At 39.2% G+C, this 21,061-nt stretch overlaps 1 protein-coding gene across 6 annotated transcripts in view; it reads left to right on the top strand.

The window, feature by feature from the left end:
- MACROD2 (mono-ADP ribosylhydrolase 2) overlaps positions 1–21,061 on the top strand; it is a 1,182,461-nt gene that overhangs the window by 1,068,350 nt on the left and 93,050 nt on the right. For all 6 annotated transcript variants that reach the window (XM_029072595.2, XM_029072594.2, XM_029072593.2 and 3 more), the window contains exons 9-10: positions 9,964–10,045; positions 19,614–19,658. In XM_029072595.2, the coding sequence (XP_028928428.1) occupies positions 9,964–10,045; positions 19,614–19,658 (127 nt within the window). The remainder of the gene's footprint in view (positions 1–9,963; positions 10,046–19,613; positions 19,659–21,061) is intronic.

The raw sequence follows: 21,061 nt of genomic DNA, 5'->3' as shown, positions 1-21,061 counted from the left end.
TGATGTTCACAAGAGAACAATGATGTTCCACCGGGTGGTCCAGACCAGAGAATATGATTCAGTTCATGGCAAATAAAGTCCCAGAAGGTCAAAGTGACATTTCATCACAGGGTTGACATGAGTGGGCCCTATGAATTCTCTGTGTTAATTTATGGTCCAAAAATTACAAAATTGCAGTTTCACTTATACAAATTATTTTACAGCCATGCCCTTTGATGCAGCGAGGTTAAGTGACATGAAATTGTAGCTGTACTGATATTATAAATTAGGATCCATTTCAGAACCCCTAGAAAAGTAATATGAAATTCCTTAAAATTGTATTTACTGGAATGTCAAATGTCCTTAACTGGTTTAATATTTGTTAGAATAATTAAATCATATCACATTAATCAAATGAGGAATTGTATATGATTATGAGTTTTTGCAGGAAGCTGTAGAAATTGACACTTGTTTTGCTGACTGGGATGGTGGTTTTTCAACTTTGTGAAGAATTTGCCTAATTCATGTTGAATAACCCTCTTCTTGTTTTCTTAATGTTTCTAGAAGTAAACTAATTCCATCTGAATACCTTTGCATACCTTTTAACTCCTCTCTTCCATCTGAGGCATCTTCTTTAATCATATTTAAATCATATTCATCTGCTTTATTAAAAAGTGATACAAGACCTCTTAATTCTGAAAGCTTAGTTGGTGGTAAAGACACCCTAACAACGATCTGTTTAGGCATCATATAGTGATGGTTTAGATGGCTGAAATTAGACCAGGTCTCTTTCGGAGAGTCCTCTGAATGAGATGCAATTAGGTTTTTGCCAGCTGTATCATTATTTTCTGAATTATATTATCCTCCCTGAAAGTTTAACAACTTCCTAGTTCATTTACTCAGCCGTGTCTTCGATAACTGGAAAATCTGACCCAAACTGTGAGCAGAAAGACCGCCAAGCTCCATTCATTGTTGGTAGCTTAATCTCAGCCTAGTTGAGGAGGAGACAGATGGGGGACTTACTAGTAGCATGTAACTGGAATGTAAGAGCTTCTGTGGGCGAGAGGACATCATACATTTTAAGTTGTATCCCTGGGGTGGTTGTATTTTGGAGAGTTGAAACTCAAGATAAGGTATCAAACAAAACTGGCTGAATCCCTGGGATTATGTGTATCAAGGAGTGGTTGCAACCTAGGTATGCTTGTCCTTTACAACTAGGGCTCCAGGTCATCTCTATTTCATTTGATAGTATTTATTGAGCGCTTACTCTGTGCAGAGCACTGTACTAAGCGCTTGGAATGTACAATTCGGCAACAGATAGAGACAATCCCTGCCCATTCACGGGTTTACAGTCTAATCGGGGGAAGCAGCAAAAGACAGGTCAGAGGGGTCTAAGTGTGGTGTCAGACATTTTATGTAGAGGGAATGGAGATATTGAAGATATAAAAGATTAACCTTTCAATTAAAGAACAAGAATTGAAATGCAGTTGAGTTATTTGGATGTAAAACCATCACTATTGTATTTTAGAATAACCTTGGCACAGGCTAGATAAGGTGCCCACAGTCCTTAATACTACCCCTTTGGGTTAGAATTCATTCATTCATTCAACTGTATTTATTGAGCACTTACTGTGAGCAGACCACTGTACTAAGGTCTTGGGTGAGTACACTATAACAATAAAAACAAACACCTTCCCTGCCCACAACGAGCATACAGCTACGGTCATTGTCCTAATCTTTGATCCTAAAAATATTCTAGAACCAAATACGCATACTCTGTTTACTCTCAATTGAAAGATGTTCCACTGAATCTTGTGAAGAAGGTTTCAGGTAAATATATTAAAAATGGCCCTTGCCAATTACTTTTTACAGCATTAATTTCTAGACCATTAATTAAGCTAATTTCCAGGAGAAAAAAAATCTTTTTGAGTCCACAGAACAAATACTCACTTTGTTGGGGTTGGCAGCAATTTTTTTGGAAATAAATAGTTTCAGGAATTTGTATGTGTGAGAGCAGTTGAGCGGTTGATGTAAATTGATGCTAATGTGTCAATTACACTTGAGCAACATCTTTGTAATTTGGGCACTTTCTATCTTAAAGATGGATCGAACATTAGCAGAATATAGCCTAGTTGCAAATAAAGCATCCTTCACATATGTAAATGAATGTCTTCTTGCTTCTGCTGCTTCTAAATTGTGACCTATAACTGAAATCGGAAGCATCAGTAAAAATCAGGAATCAGCAGTCTTTAGCATTCCAGCTGCAGGAACAGAATTAGGTCTAGGAGACAGATTTTATGGGATTACTGTACCAGAGGTTAAATGATAAGGTTCAGTATAATACCGGAACATCTGTTGGCTATTTTCAGAAAGCTGTCATTCTATCACAACCTCTTCAAATTAATTTTAGGCCAATCCCTTAGAGGTAGGGCTCTCTTCCCCTTACTCCTTATGAAAAATGATGGCCCCAAATTGACATTTATGTCCAGCATATTTTTTGTGCAGTGATACACCTAAAGGGTGTAGGGTCTTCTGTGAAAGATGCCTGTCATTTGTAGTGTGCTGGCTTAATAACTTGAAATTGGTGGATTAAGGTATGCTCTGAAATCATTGCCTTCTTGCCTTCATTTAGAAATTACTCTAATTCCAAGCACACAGAGAACACAACTCTTTCTGGTAAGATGGAGGAGAACAGGCTATCAGTCGATCAGACCATCGTACTTTCGGAGCACCTACTGTATGCGGAGTCTTGTACTAAGTGCTTGGAAGGGTAAAATAGACACTATCCCTACCCTCAAAGCATTCACAGTCTATCGGGAAAAACAAAGTTGTGTTGGGCGGTGTATTGGACCACATCATCTCCCCTCACTGGTCAAGACTGTGTTATGCTGCAGCAGCAGAACACTTCAGTATAAACCTGGTCTATATCTGGCTGCAACTGGGGAACTGGAGTAGGGAAAGTGAATAATAACAATTTTGGTATTTGTTAAATGCTTATTATGTGCCAAGCACTGTTCTAAGCACTGGGGCAGATAAAAGGTAATTGGGTTGGACACAGTCCCTGTCCCACATGGGGCTCACAGTCTTAAACCCCATTTTACATATGAGGTAACTGAGGCACAGAGAAGTTAAATGACTTGCACAAGGTCACATAGCAGAGCTCTGACTCCCAAGCCCCTGCTCTTGTCACTAGGCCATGCTGCTTCCGTTGTGAAGTGAGGGTCCCCATTTCCTTGCCTTGAGATGCCCCTTTGTTAGGGCTTTCTTGGAGGGAATTGGAGCACTGAGCCAACAGTTTTCAGGTCCTATGTGCCCAAGTGTGTATTCTAATTTAAATATATCTTCGGAATGAACTGTTTGGTGCCATTTAAATTGAGTAGGTTAATATGTGACCATTCTGGTATAAAATTCCTCACCATTAAATAAATTCTGTAGTACCTCTGAGGATCAGTGGTTCCATTCCTGCTGGACTGGAAATCATTCTTAGGTGATTGTTTTCTCGGGTTCTGCCATTTTAATCAGAGAGATTATTTCCCGCAGTAGCAAGAGCAAGATGTATAGGGAGCCAGACTTGAGGGGGGAAAAAGCTTTTGTCCTCGAGAAATGCTCTTTAAAAAGCTTATGTTAATGAGCTTCATTTGAACTGTAATTGAAGTCTGCATGTCAGTCCCCATTTGAAACGCATTTTCTTTCAAAAGAGAAATGCACAGCAATGCTTACCCAAACCATGTCTGGCACAAATTCTTTGAAAAGTGATGGCAGTGGCTTCTCTGGTATTTAGCGATGCTGCTTCTGGCCCAGTCCCTTAGGAGGAGAGTTTTCCTAAGATGAATGGTTCTGAGGCATACCAGCTAACAAGACCATAGGTCTGAGGCTCTGGGATTTTACCTCGCCTACCATGGGCCACTTATAAACTGATACGCAATTATGGACACACTCTTCTCCCTCGTGATTTTTAATTACCGTAACCCCCCAAAAGCATAATTATTAACTTTCTGAATTGACACCACCTCTGCAGATGTGCCTAATTGAGAGAAAGAAAGAAAAAAATAGAATAGAAAGAACTGGGAAGCAAGGCTCTGAAATATATAAAAGAAGGTTGCAGCTGGGGTGATGTTAGCATAACACAAGTGTCTCAATAAACAATAGCTCCATCACTGAAAGTGTAATTTTATGCCACTTACTGCATTTTTTTCCTTCCCAGAATTACAAGGAATAGTTTTGAATCAAAGGAGCTATTATTGGCACATAGTCTTCTCCATTTAAGGGGGCAGAGGGCATAATATGTTTGTTATTAAATACAGGAAGGAGATTTGAATGCTTAACTGAGATGCGAGCTAGGAAAAAAAATCAGCTGTGTGTCCCTTCCTATAATTTTAAATGCTGTCAATTTTGTTTGGTATAAAATAGATTTTGTAATTTAACTGGTTATGGAAGGATTTTAATGCGCTATCATTTTCTCCGTACGTCAAAGTACTGACAGCCTGAGGAAAAGCTGACATTGGGTTGTCAACACGCTATCCTGTTGACTTTGGTTAAGTTCAGGCGCTGAATGCCCAGTCATCAAATGACTTCATACACTTGGCATAGCCTGGGAGGGCTGTGAGAGGGCAGGTTGGCCAGAGGGTGTCCAGAGATGGGGAGTGGGGAGAGAGCTTTTCCAGATCTTGTTGGAGGTAGCTCCAGGACCACCCTTCGGGTTTGAGAGTTTGCAAGGTCATCCCCAGGATCCTTCTGGGGTCCAGACTAACAAGTCACCCTAAAATTCCCTCCAATCTCTTTCTCTCTCATCAGAGGTCTCACTGGGCTTCCACGGTGACCAGGCTTCCAAGGTCACCTGGAATCAATCAATCAATCTGTGGTATTTATTGAGCACTTACTTTGTGCAGAAGACTGTACTAAGCACTTGGGAGAATACAACAGAATACAACAGAGTTGGTAGACACATTACCTGCTCACAAGGAGCTTACAATCTAGAGGGGGGACCCTAGAGCTTAATGGAGTTAGAGTCTCAAATGTGGGCAAAAGTGCTGTTTGGAGTTGAGGCTAGGGATGGAGAGATGAGATATCCTAAGGAACCAGCTTCCTGAAATAAAACTAAGAGAAGTAGAATCATGCTGCTGTGGAGCAGTGACAGGCAAACTGAGCTTGTAAAAATCAGTGGAGCATCCTTTTTTAAAAAAAAATTGTTGAGATTTTATGCACCTAGAAGTAATCTCAAATGCAGAAATGTCCTTTAAGTTTTGATGGAAGTAAGTAGAAATAAGCACAAACTCATCAGCACATTCAGTTGTTATATGTTAGTTTTGGAGGTTGGGGGGGGGGGGTTAATGCCTTTTTAGTAGCTTGGAGAGTGCCATCTAAATTTAATGTGCCCTCTGGTATGGACCACAATTATGATACATCCAAAAACCCAGGAAAATCCTCATGAGTGACCCTTGACAAGGAAATTAGAATATCAGAGCAGAGGCAGCTTACAGGCTCTGTTGAAGCTTTTCCATTCCTGCAGCTTGAATGTAATCCTCCTTCTCTCCCCCCCCCCCCCCACAACCCTTTTTCTATCAGTTGCTGATATGGCTATCCAAAATGGGAGCTGCTCAAACATAATGGGATCCATTTTCTTAAACGTTTCTTTTCAAATAGACTTCTCCAGCAAAATTGAAACCAGAATACAAAGTGTCTTTTAAAAAATAGTGCAAGGAGCAAACTGAAAAACGGCAATAATTCTCCAGATCTGATCAGTAGTTCTGCATGTCATGGCATAAAATGGATAAGAGCAAAATGTTGGAAATAAATTTTCCTCCAACTCTCGAGTGTTGCTAAGATCCAAGAGTAGCTTAGAATAAGACTCCTGCAAAGGGAAAGAAAAGTGTATTCCCAGTCAAGCCTGGGAATTTGGTCTGAGATGCAGAAGAGTGGGTGAAACAATTTTTTTTGAGGGGGGCAGTATTTCTTCTTGGTCAGTTGAAGTTTTCAACTGAAACTGAACTTTTACATTTGGAACTAAAGTAGTGCATATGTTAAATATTTCTAGCAGGATGGAAAGTATTCATGGGTCAAACCATCTAGTGTGGTCATTTTGCCAGCACCCAGCTCCATTGGATTCAATCTAAATGGCCTTGGATGATTAGGTAGGCCAGGCCTACACTGATAACAGCATTAGCGTCTTCACAACGGTATCAACCTTCTCACGGTGGTGATGACAGAAGAGCATTGGCATCAATATCGCCTTAGCAAAGATCTATTTTGTCCTTGTTTTCTTGTCAGCTAACTTGAGTGCCAGCCCTGATTTATGCCATGGAAAGTAATTAAAAGAATCTATTCATTGGTGACTCTTTCACTGAGAGAACCACAATATACTATGCAGAGATAAGGGTTTATAAAATGTTAACCCATCATCTTAGAAGGTTTCAATCAGTTTGGTTTATTGGGTATTTAAAGTAGAGAAACCACCCTAGGATACACTCCTTTACTAGCCTCTATTTAATGATCATATCTGCATGCATCCAATAACTTTGCACACTTGCCACTTGTCACTGAGAGAGGAAATTACATTAATCAGAATTTTCAAAGTATCGCTGAATATGGGATTATCTTGGCTGTGTCAGCTGCCCTATGACTGGGAATTGTGAAAAATAGAGGTCGGCTTCAGATATTCCAAACATGCATCACAATGTAACCCTCTTCAGGGGACAGTGGATATTAAGCTGAAAAAGATTAATGGAGCTTATGTCATCATGTTTGTATGGCATTAAGCCAATTTTTAAAAATTGATGGATATTTAAACTACTCTTCTCCTTTACTGATGACCTATAATGGCCCTCAAAGAAAATATATCAAGAAGTGTCCTTTAAAAAGGTTAACTTTTAAAGGTTTCTTTGACCTCCAAATCTATGGAAAACTTGTGTGAGTTGTTCAGAATAGCAGACACAACAGTTTTACCCCTAATGACCTATTAGTATACAGTGCCATTTGTTATTCTGCTCCACTGCAGTAACACGGTCTCCAGTAACAACAATTCTGTGGTCTATAGTCCATTCAATAATCTCTAGTCTCAAATCCAGAGCTCCTGAGGGTAGCAAAACCAGTGAAGGTAGTAGAGGGAAACCGCAAACACACTTAATTATTGGTAAGTGTCGCTAAAATAATTTAATAGTCTGGTCTCCTGTGCAAGGGATGGAATCTGATTCGAGTTGTATCTCTGTAAACAGTCATATTGGCAGTGTGATAATAATGTTGGTATTTGTTAAGCGCTTACTATGTGCAGAGCACTGTTCTAAGCGCTGGGGTATACAAGGTAATCAGGTTGTCCCACATGAGGCTCACAATCTTCATCCCCATCTTACAGATGAGGTAACTGAGGCACAGAGAAGTTAAGTGAATTGCCCACAGCCACACAGATGACAAGTAGCAGAGCTGGGATTCGAACCCATGACCTCTGGCTCCCAAGCCCATGCTCTTTCCACTGAGCCACGCTGCTTCTCTACTTGTGTGAAGTAGACACGCTGCTTGTCTGCTTGTGTGCTTCTCTACTTGTGTGCTTCTCTGCTTCTCTGCTTGTGTGATGGGGGTCAGAGGTTTCAGCAACTGTGGGGACCAGAAAAAAACTCTCTGCAAATCAGCTACCAGAGATCTTAAAGGGAAGAGTTTCAATTACACTGTTTGGAAAACAGCATAGGAGGCAGCCAGGATTCATAACGGGGCATTCTCTGGTTCATTTAGTTTTGGGTAGAGTGCCCAGAAGATGGGAAGGCAAACTATGCCTCCAAATCTATTGTTTTAATGAGATATACATCCCCTTGATTCTATTTATTGCTATTGCTTTTGTCTGTCTGTCTCCCCCGATTAGACTGTAAGCCCGTCAATGGGCAGGGACTGTCTCTATCTGTTGCCGAATTGTACATTCCAAGCGCTTAGTACAGTGCTCTGCACATAGTAAGCACTCAATAAATACTATTAAATGAATGAATGAAATGCCTAGGTTACATAACCCCACTCTGCATATAAAAGTTGGCCCCATTGTAATCTTTTTTTTATGATATTTGTTAAGTGCTTACCGTGTAGCCAACACTGTTCTAAGTACTGGGGAGTTGGCTTGGTTTTTTTATGTTCTATTTTACCAAAAAGAAGATGGTTTAATAATAGGAATAGTATAGTACTTGAGTGTTTACTGTGTGCAGAGCTCTCTGCTTAAGCACTGGGAAAGTATAGGTGGAAATTAGATACAGTCCCTGGTAATAATAATAATTATGGTATTTGTTAAGCGCTTACTATGTGCCAGGAACTGTTCTAAGTGCTGGGATAGATACAGCAGCATGGCTAAGTGGAAAGAGCACAGGCTTGGGAGTCAGAGGTCATGGGTTTGAATCCTGGCTCTGCCACTTCTCAGCTGTGTCACTGTGGGCAAGTCACTTCACTTCTCTGTGCCTCAGTGACCTCATCTGTAAAATGGGGATGAAGACTCTGAGCCTCACGTGGGACAACCTGATGACCCTGTATCTGCCCCGGCACTTAGAACAGTGCTCTGCACATAGTAAGCGCTTAACAAATACAAAATACCAACATTATTATACAGGGTAACCAGGTTGTCCCACATAGGACTCACAGTCTTTATCCCCATTTTACAGATGAGGAAACTAAGGCACAGAGAAGTTAAATGACTTGCCCAAGGTCACACAGCAAATGGTGGAGCCAGGATTAGAACCCATGACCTTATGACTCCCTGGCCTGTGCTCTACCCATTAGGCCATAGTGCAGAAGAGGGCAGAGGGTCATGGCAACAGTTACATAAGGAGCAAAAAACAATAAATTACTAAAGCAAAATAAAAGACAAGGACTAATGCACCAAAACAGAACAAAAGTTTGAGTTTAAGGAAACCAAAGGCATGTTTCTATGTTCCACAAGATGTGAACTTAACTGAATCACTGGCTGAAAAGCAGTTGAACAGACTAACGATATTATGCATATGTTAATCTAGGTTCTGTTTGCTTGGGGTAGTTCTATTCAGTGAAATTCATTTCACATCTAATGACTTCTGGCAGTTAGAAAAATGGGATTGCCTACACAGTGTTTTACTTTTGCATTTGCATGTCTATTTTCAACAAATATATGCCATATTAAAAGTTTTATTGACCCTATGTCCCCATCATCTAATTAGCATTTATTTCAATTGCATTTCTGACTGTATTAAATTGAGACCAAATGATTTCATGTAAATTAAAACCACATGAAAACCTTTTAAGCCAGATGAAAATACTAAGAAGTTGTTTTTTTTTTCTGACAGAGATAGAATAAAGCACTCTTTGCTTACCCACTTACTCAATTATGATCCTGTTAGACACCTCTCCTGTGACTCTTCCATCAAACCTAAAGTCTAGATTCTGTACTTGAAAATGTCAGGCTTTACTTTAACATGCTCTGTGGTTATGCATGGTTAGTATTTCTCTACTAGACCAATAGAATACCTTCCCTGGACCAACAGAAGGCAGTTAGCCAAAGGTGACTGTTTTACCAAAATTTGGGATTTTCTGGGGCATTTAAAAATGCATGTTTAAATGTCTCAGAATTGGGACAGTCTCATCTAAAAAGCAACAAGCCTAACTTGCCCCCAAACAAACCCCAGCTGCTTTTCCTTTCTTGAACTTTTGGAGTGATCCCATTCAGGTAGGAGCATTCTCAGTATTTGCACCCTTCAGGTTCCACAGTATTTTGGGATTTGTTATATGGGTGTTGCAGATTGCTAGTGTCTCTAATTCCACACTCTTCATTCTCTTATGCTTCCTATTGGTCCCCATCTCCAGGAAGGAAGATGAAGTTCTTGTGCCTTGATATGACATCACACAAACCACACAAATGCTTGTTTGTGAATTAAGTACATGTGATTTGCTATTTGTTGCTAATGAAAAGCAGTCTTAGTCCAAATGGTTCTAGACAATGACAATTACAACCTTATATTTCACTGAGAATCTCTCTCTGTCTTGCAGATGGAGAGGATCATCTTCTGTGTCTTCTTGGATGTTGACTACAAAATTTTCAAGAAGAAAATGAGCGAGTTCTTCCCTATAGGTATGTTGTCAGTTACCTTGGGAATGTTGTCACTCTGGCAGTAGGTTTTTGACACCATCTGTAATTTTACCTTACTTGATTCCCTCAAAAGAAGAAATTTCTCCTGAATAAAAATCCAGACTTAATAATTACATCCCAATCTGATCTTCTAAGAGAAGCAGCGTGGCTTGTCAGCTGTGTGACCTTGGGCAAGTCACTTAACTTCTCTGTGCCTCAGTTACCTCATCTGTAAAATGGGGATGAAGACAATAAGCCCTTCATGGGACAACCTGATTACCTTGTATCTACCCCAGTGCTTAAAACAATGGTTGGCACATAGTACGCACTTAGCAAATACCAAAATCATTATTATTATTACCCCATGAACAATTCTTGTCCAGTGTTCCGATCAATTTCCCCCAACTCGGCCCCAGGTTCTCTACATTAGAGCAGTTCTGACTATGGCTGATTAAATATTGTGGGGCTAGAACCCATTTTGATTAGAATCTGGCCCTTGAAATGTCCACAAACAAATCTGATTTGTAGAAAGGGAAGTTCACTTGAGACTTCTTGAGTTATGTTGGTCATTCACTTTGTGTCCCATAGTTATATACACCTTCAGAAAACCTGAGATATTCAGAGAAATTAAGCCTTGAGTAATCAATTTATATTTGCTATATTTTGTTTATTTGTGTTTTTCCCAAGACTACCTCATTGTCCCTTATGTCTTTACTTTTTAAATGCCTTGTTATTTTTAGTACATTGTTTAAGTTGTCGTGCAAATAATATATTGCTTTCAGGAAATTTCAGGATGATTTGAAACCAGTGGGTTCAGAATTTGCAGACTGCAGTGCCCTTTCAGGATTACTATGTGCCAAACACTGAACTAAGTAAGCATTGGAGTAGATACAAGATAATCACATCGGACATGGTCTCAGTACTTTATGGGCTCACAGTCTAAGGGGAAGGGAAGAACAGGTACCGAATGTGCATTTTACAGATGAGGACACTGAGGCGTAAAGAAGTTCAGTGACTCATCCAAGGTCACAGCAAGCAAGTCGCAGAGCCGGGATTAGAATCCAAGTCCCCTGACTCCCAGGTCCGTGCTCTTTCCATTAGGCCACACTGCTGGGTTCTGCTCTTAAATGGCTTGGGAGACTCAACTCTAACTGTATGTACTCTAGGTTAGTTTCTCCAGTGACCAAGTTAGAGCAAGCTTCAGAGCCGGAGGATAATCCAGTTCACCAACTGAGGAAATTCTGAGCATGGAAAAGACCGAGTTCTGAAGGACTTGTTTCTTAGAGCTGATCGTTTCCACCATGAGGAAGAAGTATGCGTGTATATGTTTGCAGATTATCCACTATTTAAATGACTCTATAGTACCCTTCCGATACCACAGATAGTTGAGAATGTTTACTTTAGGTGCATCCTGGAAGAGTTGTCTTATCAGACACAGAGCAAGAATTGCAACGGTGTTTAAAGAATTGTGGTGCCACCCCCACCAATTAGTGTGGATAGCTATGATGGTGGATCACTGACATGTTTGAGGAACAATTGTATTTGAATAAACTTGCCCAAAGGAGTAACGGTCATGTTGAGAGCAGCCTTAGAGTAAAACCGTAAAGGTGTAAAAGAAAGTTGCTTACATCAGGAATAATTTTGAGTGAATGAATGCTTTCCACATGTGAGAACTGAACCAACCGCAGAAGACACACCTGATTTCTCTAGCAGTTTCATAAATGTCACCTACAAAGCCTACTCGATATCAGGTGTCAGGACAAGATTGTCAACCAAGCAGTCTGGGAACCCAGTCAACTCGTCAGCACTGAGGCAATGCTTATTGCAACACAGCTTCCACAGGAAGGATTTGTGAAGAGAACGAATGAACCTCAGGATACTCAAACAGCTTGTGTACGGCAAACTGAAGTGAGGCATGAGAGCAAGGAATAATTAAAAGCTGAGGGAAGGAAACCACAACTGATCTTGTGGATCCAAGGCAACAGATGGATCTAGTGTGCCTCAGATTATGTTGGAATACCAAGAGGTAGAGTTGAGAGCAGCAGCATATATCGCAAGTGACAAACCAACCTCTGTAAAAAAAAAAAAAATCCTACCAGTATCAGTAATATTTGATACTATCGGTGATCTTATGGAGAAATTCCAAAGTGCCAGTTTGTTTCTATTTTGGCTTTTCATCAGTGCTGTAGACATTTGATTTGCAATTCTGCTAAGAAACATGTCACATACCATGTCCCCATGCCTTGTGAGAATAAAACACAAGTGTAGAACATCAATCGATCGTATTTATTGAGTGCTTACTTGGGAGAGTACAACAAAGCAATAAAACAGAGTTGGAAGACACATTCCCTGCCCCCAAAGATCTTATAGTCTAGAAGACAAGCTTACAGTCTAGAGAACTGTGATGTCATGAAATTATGAAATGATGTTTTTGTTCATGCTTTCTAGAGTAAAGAACAAATGTTTTTGCTTTGGTCATATTTTAAATTCTTGTTAAAATAAATATTCAAAAACGTTACCCATCAGCAAGGTTTTCCCGTTTGGTAGGATAAAAATTTTCTGTTGCTAAATGAATACTGATGTTTCAGTCTCTTACAGTAATACATTTTAAAGAGTTACATAAGTACTTGAGAAAGTGAAATAATAATGAAAACATGCCACAGGTATATAGAATGCATTAGGAGACAAATATATCTATTGAAATAATTTCAGTATGCAATCACAATATTAGCCTAGTACATCACTAATTTTTTAAAAAAAACAAAGTTTGTTAAGCCAAAGAGCAGAGTGTCATGTCAAGACAATAACCATTTGTAAATTCTAAGTATGTTAAATGAAATAAGGCAAGCTTCTAATGTATTATGGTGTGGGTAAAATATATGAATTCTTAGAAGAGAATTTAAATTTATAATGGCCAGCCTTCTCAGAAGTTCAGTTTATTGAGCTTACCTTATTTTTGTAAGATCTTAGCTCTAAGATGGAATCTCTCCTGCCAGAGGTTCATTACTAAAAAGCTATGGTTAGTAGTACAGGGAGAAAAAAGCAACTTTTTAATGCACACACTGTGTATGTTCTTAAGCATTTGACTTGAGCCTTTGTTTGTAAGTTTATTTGTCAAATGTCAATAGAAAGCCCAAGTGTGATATTGTGCTTGAATATGGGAAAAAATACTTTCAAAATTATACGCCTTCAGTGATACATAAGTTTTAAAAAGAGGTCGTTTATGTTGTTTTCCTCTATGATTTCAAAGCTTCCTGTGGGGTGAAGTGCTTTGGATTTTCCCTTTACCAGATGTGCTTTGTAGGACTGTAGCTTGATAATTGACGGGAATAATTCTGAATTTTATTCCCAAATAATTTATAGTTACAAGATTATACCACTTGGCTTCTAACAAATGATATTTGTGTGATTTATTCTTAAATGTTTTTGGATACAGGAGGAAGGAATCATGTTTCCTTATGTAGAACCTGTAGAGAGTTGCAATTTTGAGAATTCTGTGCTTGGAGCATAAAGGCCAACACCATAAGTGTGATGGGGGCCAGGTTTCCAGCTGTTTTTGCCACTGCAGCCTTTGGGGCTTAGGCACTCAACCTTTGTCATTGCAGGTTTCTAACAATCAATCAGTCGTATTTATTGAGTGCTTACTGTGTGCAGAGCACTGTACTAAGCAGTTGGGAGAGTACAACCCAGCAAACAATAGACACATTCCCTGCCCAGGAGGTTTCTAAAAAGACCTGAGAGCAGCCAACAGGGCTAAAAGAAGACGAGTGTCTGAGCAGAGTTGAAAAGACCCCAAAGCAGGGTTTCGTGATGGGTGGATTCTTCCCATCGTGACCTGTCCAGTTCTGCTTGCCATTCTCAACCCTGAACCTGCTTGCGTTTCCTCCAAAGCCTTCTTTTTGGGTACTGCTCTCAAAATGAAATGTTGGCTTCTCTGCCTTAGGTCTTCCTTGGATTTGAGTCTAAGATGGAATATGTACTGCTCAGTGATTTGATTTTCCACATTTTCAGCAAAATATGATATGCAATCTTAGAATCTTAGAGCAGCAAGCAAGATTCACTCTATCCAGTCTGTGATCCTCAGACTGATGTACATTTAAAGCACCCAAAGCAGTTAATTGTCTCTCACATATATAATACTTGTATATGTGTGTGTGTGTCTATGGTGTACATATGTATATAATCTTAGTCTGGGGCATCTGAATGATACAAGACTAATATGACTAACAATCCCTGCCAAGAAGGCCGGGTTAGAAATAATTAACCAGGTAGGAGCATTCTTTCTGTGCAAATTTCTTAGAAACAAATTCTCATCTAAATAACTATTCCAGAGGGGCCAATTATTGCCTTTGGAAGGGATGCCACTCATCAAGAAGTCTCAATTCAGACCTTAAAAAAGCTACACACATCTAGTTTCATTTGACTGACTGAGGCTAGATTCACAATTCAAAGGGGTGGTGGAAAATCGCAGAAATCCACTTTTGTCTGTTATCAAATTAAGCTTTCTACGAAAATTTATGGGAAAATTGCTAATCCTCCATTCCAATTTGGGATATATTCATATGCCAAATCCAGAGTCTTTATTCAATCACATTTATTAATGAAATTTTCTGTGGTGTTATCTGTGGCTAGGAACACATTTTATTCTTGTCAAATGGTGATGAAAAGGAGCATAATTGAAAAGGCCTGTAATTATTACGAACCTCTATTAAGGTGTCTACTTGAGGCAAACGGCATGGCAGGGAAAAAATGAAAAGAAAATGAACAGATCCTACATGTTTCCTAATGACACAAATGTTAGCAGCCTCAATTTCAAGCTAATGAAAGGGGACATAGTAACTAGTGCTTTTTGTCACAGTTCAACACAGCAGTTAAATAAAAGATTAGGCCGTATTTGGGAAGGTGGTATTTTTGTCATGCGGTTATTTGTTATGGCCAGGGTATGTGTCTACCAACTCTGTTATATCATTCTCTCCCAGACTTAGTACAGTGCTCTGCATACAGTAAGCACTCAATAAATACCATAGATTGATCATTCAGAAGCAAATTTTAGAATTATGTTAAAATTAAAATCTAAAAGGAAAGAATAATATTGTAAATATTTTTATGTTGGTCTTCCCCATTAGAGTGTAAGTTCCTAGTGAGCAGAAACTGTCACTTCTTTTTTCTGTACTTCCCAAGTACCTCATACAGGGCTCAATAGATGCTCTATTTACATAAGATGGAAATAAATGAACATGACTGGAAACATTCTAACTGGAATCTAGACAGGGATTTGAAATCTTAACAGGGTTTAGAATTATGACCACAGAAATAAGCAAATGTCACTAGAGTGGCACCATCAGGAAGCCACGAGAGGAGCAGAGATATGTTAATGCCCCCAAAATTCCCTTTTCTAGGTTAGTTGGTGGCAGGGAAAGTAAAAAGCCATGTTTTACTGCCCTCTGGGTGCTGGATCCAGTCTATATGTTACCACTTCAATGTAGAAAATATTAGCAACCCCCAGCGTTTCGACTGGAAAAGAATGGGGAAAGGGGAAAAAAGTGATTTTATGATATATGTTTTTCATGGTATTCAGGAGACATGGAGCAGGGAAGCCACACTTGCCTAGAATTCCCCTCCCCTCTCCATTTTCTAGAGCTAAATCCAAATAGGGACATGGAATTCAGAAAAGCAGCGTGGCTTAGTGGGAAGAGCAGAGGAAGTGGGTTCTAATCCCGGCTCTACCACTTGTCTACTGTGTGACCTTGGGAAAGCCACTTAACCTCTCTGTGCCTCAGCTCATCTGAAAAATGGGGATTAAGAATGTGAGCCCCACATGGGTCAACCTGATTACCTTGTTCCTACCTCAGCACTTAAAACAGTGCTTGGCATATAGTAAGTGCATAACAAATACCATTATCATTATTGTTATTATCATTAGTTCAGAATATGTAGCCAGCAAAGGGGAGACTTGTCTTCTTTGTGCCCTTCTGTTGCCTAATCCTGAGCCTGACTGTGGGGAAAAAAAAAATTACTTCATGCTTATTACGTATAAATGCACTGTCCAAGTTGATTTTCGTTTTCATTGGGATGCAGTTTAGTGAGAGGGGGAAAAGTATTACTTTCAGACCACCTGTCATAATTCACTGATTCTTTATAATGGGAGTAGAGGTCAGTTTTGAGTGGAAATTTTATTTTGATCATAAGATCAGTGCAGGTGAAGGGGACTCCTCAAGATCAGTTGGTGGTGCCCCTGGCTCCAGCTGAATCACTAAATAATCCTGGACAAAATGTTGTCTATTTGCTTTTTAAAGATTTTCTAGAATGGGTAAATTAACCGGGGGTGAATGGACAATGAACACACTAGAAGCTCATACTTGGTCTTGAGTTTAAGCCTGCGGACCTGACCCAGAAAAAAAACACTTTCCTTCCAAACTAAATAAGTTTTAGCTCCTACTCCTTTGAGGTTTATTAAGCTCATTATCCAATCTCTTCCTGATACACCAGGATTCTTTTAACAAATGAAAGAGCCTGGAGAAAAACTACCTTCACTGACTGAATTGCGCATTTTGTAGAAGTGGTACATTTAGTTTATAAAATGCATTCTCACCAATGGAAAGGGGCAGAATTTTTTTAGAAAAGTAAAAGCGTATATATTGCAGAGATGCAGTGCATTCATATATATGCAATCTGTATCTCACATTGTATGCTCAGAACTCTACTAACATACTATCGTCAATGAGGTATAAATAAGATGCTTCTCTTCTTAGAGAATTTGGGCTATCAGTCTCTACTCAATAGACTTCAAAAGATACAGATAGATTTTTGCCTTCAGTGAAATTCTAGTGGAGTGTTGCTGTATCCAAGCAATGTGAGAATGGAAACAAGCAGCCTACAGATATAAAACAATCTGGTTCTGCTATAATGTTGGGATGGGTTATGTGTTTAAAAAATACCAAAATAAAGAAGGAGTGGGGAGTGAGATTTGTCTACATAAAATTTCATCTTGTTGGAAAGTTCATGGCAAACAAAGATTATAAATTGGGACACTACAATTCCAGGGAAAATATTTTTCTTCCACACCGAGCCCCATAAAGTGAGTTTTAGAGCCAGTTAAATTCTAAACTATATGATTTGGGTTCTTAGGTAAAAAAATTAAGCATTGAAATTTATAGAACGCATTTCCCAAAAATAAAAGAATACTAAATTCTTTTACAACGACATAGATCTACGTATGGCAGATACCATGCTCTCAGATTCAATAAATAAGGTTGATTGTATGGTAGTACTCATTTGCTCTCAAAGACTTCAACTGCCTTTTCTATTCAGAAGATTCCCGAAAGCTACCCATACAGCCTTGTCCTCTCTCCTTCTCTGAAGTTCTCCTTTTCTTCCTGCTTTCAGGACATCTCTGCATGTTCCTGCAGACACCTTAAAGTCAACATTTCCAAAACAAAACTCATCATCGCACCCAAACGCTGTTCCCCCAACCCCAGACTTTCCCATCACTGTAAACAGCACCATTATCCTTCCTGTCTCACATGGCCTTAACCTTGGCATTATCCTCAACTCTTCTCTCTGTCTTTCACCCTACACATGCAGTCTGTCACCAAATCCTGTTGGTTCTACCTTCACAACGTCCCTAGAATCATCTCTTTCGTCTCCATCCAAACTGCTACCATGCTGACCAACCACCAAACTCTGCCACTTGTCGGCTATATGACCTGGGCAAGTCACTTAACTTCTCTGTGCCTCAGTTACTCCATCTGTTGAATGGGGATTAAGACTGTGAGCCCCACCTGGGACAACCTGATTACCTTGTATCTACCCCAGTGTTTAGAACATTGCTTGGTACATAGAAACACTTAATAAATACCATAATTATTATCATTATTATCCCACTTTCACTACTAAATCAACTTCCTCACTGATCTTCCTGACTTCTATGTGTTCCCTCTTCAGTCCATGCTTCACTCTATTGCCTGGATCATTTTTCCAAATAAAACACACAGGCTGTGCCTCCTTAAAATCTTCCAGTGGTCACCTATCCATCTCCAAAGAAAACAGAAACTCCTTACCATCTACTTTAAATCACTCAGTCAACTCTCCCCCTCAATTTACCTTGCTGATCTCTTACCCTACTAATCACTTCACTCCTCTCAAACCAACCTACTCACTGTACCTCAGTCTCGTCTATCTTGCGGCTGATCCCTTGTCTGAGTTCTCCTGCCCTGAGTCCCTCACCCTTCATTCCCAACCATCATTCTCCTCCCCTTCAAAGTCTTAACAAAATCATATCTCCTCCTGGTTGCCTAGTTAGGGAAGGACTAGGCCTTCACTTTCCTGTCTGTCTTCTTGCTCAGTTCTTATCAGTGTGAAACAATCCTAACCTTTCAGGTAGAAAAAATGTTCACAGAGACTTCTGGGATGAGAGTGGGCATATTAATGGAACTCTGTACCCACTTATCATGATCCCCACTCAGAAGTCTCCCTGAAACCCCTGAGGTCAACATGCTCACCTGAGAAAGGACTGCAGTTTTTGAACTGGCGGCCAGTTGGTTTCCTTGCCCTGTCTCCAGCTTCCTCACTTGTGCCCAAGCCGTTGGTATGGACTGAATTTGATATGAAGTGGATTTGATTCGTTAGTTAGCATTTCCTCTAGGCTTTCTAGAGCCAAAGCACTGTACATTATTATTGTAGCACTTTGTCTCTACGGCATTGTGATTTTGGTAGAGACTATGCAAAATTGTTGGGGAAAACAAATGCAGAATGGGGGTTGAATTTTTACATTAAAGACTTTTCAGAAAAGAGGATTCAAAAAAACACTATTTCACAAAATTCCTTAAGAAATCTCGGAAGCATTTGATTTAAAAAGTTGCTTGAGAAGATATTTTTGAGCAGGAGAACCTTTTCCTTAAAACCTTTTTCATTAAATAGTGAATGAATCAGAAAGTGGGCTAAATTACTAAGTTTACAATGGTCTGACTTGAAGAACTTTTATCTTAAGCAAAAGGGACCAAGAGTTAGATGGTAGGTTTTTTCCCACTTAATTGAGGGTCAGCCATTCCTAAGAGGGTACATCTACATGCTTGATGTACCTAAATAAGTGAATTAATTCCTTTTTTGCGTGGGAATTCAAATATTTTGTCTCCAATTATAATTGCATATCTTGCCTATGCTTTTAATCTTTCTTAGTAAATACAACCCAGAACGGTGCCATGAATACATTAGGGAATGAATTTCAAGATTTATTTTGAGCTGAATAGACTTAAGAATCAAATGAAAGTATCCTTATTCCCCAAGTACATGAGGCTGTCACAAAAATCTGTTAATGACATATTTGCTAGCCCTTAATTTCAAAATATATTAGAACCTTGAAATAGAAACTAGTACATATCCTATTTTTTTTTTCATTTTCTTTTGATGTTCCACTTTTCCCTTGAATCCAGTATTAAGATTTGAGCAGCAGACACTTAAATATTGGGTCAAAGTAGCTGTCTTCTGCTGAGTTTATAATCTGGCCTCCAGGGTCAATATTACATTACATTAAGTTTTATGGCTTTGTAATTGTTGCCAATTTTTTTGACAGATGATGATAATGAAGATGACGATGCAGCAATGAATGAAGATTCAGGTCTGTAGATATGTGATTTTATTGTATTTGGTGTTGGAAATGTTTTCCCCTTAGGGAACAGTGTCCAGAGTATTTTTGTGTTATACAATTTGATAATAATGATGATGATGATGATAATATTTGTAGTATTTGTTAAGTGCTTCCTATATGCAAAGTATAGTACTAAGTGCTGGGATTAATAAAAGATAATTAAGTTGAACACTAACCCTCTCCCACATGGGGCTCACAGTCCAAGGGGCAGGTAGAACAGTTATTTAATCCCCATTTTACAAATGAGGAAATTGAGGCACATAAACCTAAATAAATTGCCCAAGGTCACACAGCAGGCATGTGGCAGAGCTGGAATTAGAACCCAGGTCCTTTGAATCCCAGACTCATGCTCTTTCATTTAGCCATGCTGCTACGTTTTTAAAATAATACCGGTTTGTATTTTTAAAATGTGGGCGCTTAAGGTAACATCTGGTGATTGTCATGTGACAGTTATTTATATTGAAGCAAAGAACAGTTATTAGTTCAAAATGGAGGGGTAAAAAACTTGGGTTCTTGTTCTCACAGATGATATTCCTTGATTCACCCAAATTAGGGTCTGGTGAAGTGCTTCATTTCTAAGAAGCTTCTCTTGGCCCCATTCCCTGAGACCACTGAATCACTAGGTAAGCTAAGAAATGTGAGCTGCCATTTGGTCCATACCATGATGTACTGTGGGCCAAATGACACTCCAAGCTGGGCGCAGCTAGATAATAGGCCATCTGTCTGAGAGCTGTCTCTTCCCCGTTTGAGGATCAGAGATTTCTGTTCATTCAACAAGAAACACTCACTTGGGAGCAAGTTTTCATTTTCTATTCATTCCAACCTCTGAACTAGTTGCTGCAAGTATTCTTCTTTGTTGTTTCAACTGCTTGTGGTTGCTCAGTCTTATCTTCTTGTAGTTATTATTACTATTATTATTTTTATTACAGATGATGATTGATGAGTGTTTACTTTTCAGGAGTGGAGCTTTAGGGTTTAAATAGGAGTGGCAATGGAGATTCTTTAAAGAAATATACATGCTTGTGACCTGCTTTTAGCAATAAAGATTTCATCTCTGGGCTATATTTTGAAAAATATCTTTATCTGTACACACCCAAGACAATTCATTTAATTAAAACCGACTCCATTTAATGCATTATGGCCTTAATGAGCCTGTTGCAAATAGGTCATGCCTGAATATATGCATGGATTAGATTCCAAGAACCTGCTGTGGTAGGTGCCATTATAATCCTACTGCCAACATGAAGCATCCTTGAGATATCCTTTAGCTGTAGGGAGTTAGTGCCCTTTTGACCAATAAGTGTAAGAATCTTATATTGCTAAAGATCATTTGCATAAGTGTCATAAACATGCATATTGGTGTCAAGGGGAGT

Source organism: Ornithorhynchus anatinus, chromosome 9 (genome assembly GCF_004115215.2).
Source record: "Ornithorhynchus anatinus isolate Pmale09 chromosome 9, mOrnAna1.pri.v4, whole genome shotgun sequence".
Lineage (NCBI taxonomy): Eukaryota > Metazoa > Chordata > Mammalia > Monotremata > Ornithorhynchidae > Ornithorhynchus > Ornithorhynchus anatinus.
This window is presented reverse-complemented; position numbering and strand designations above follow the sequence as displayed.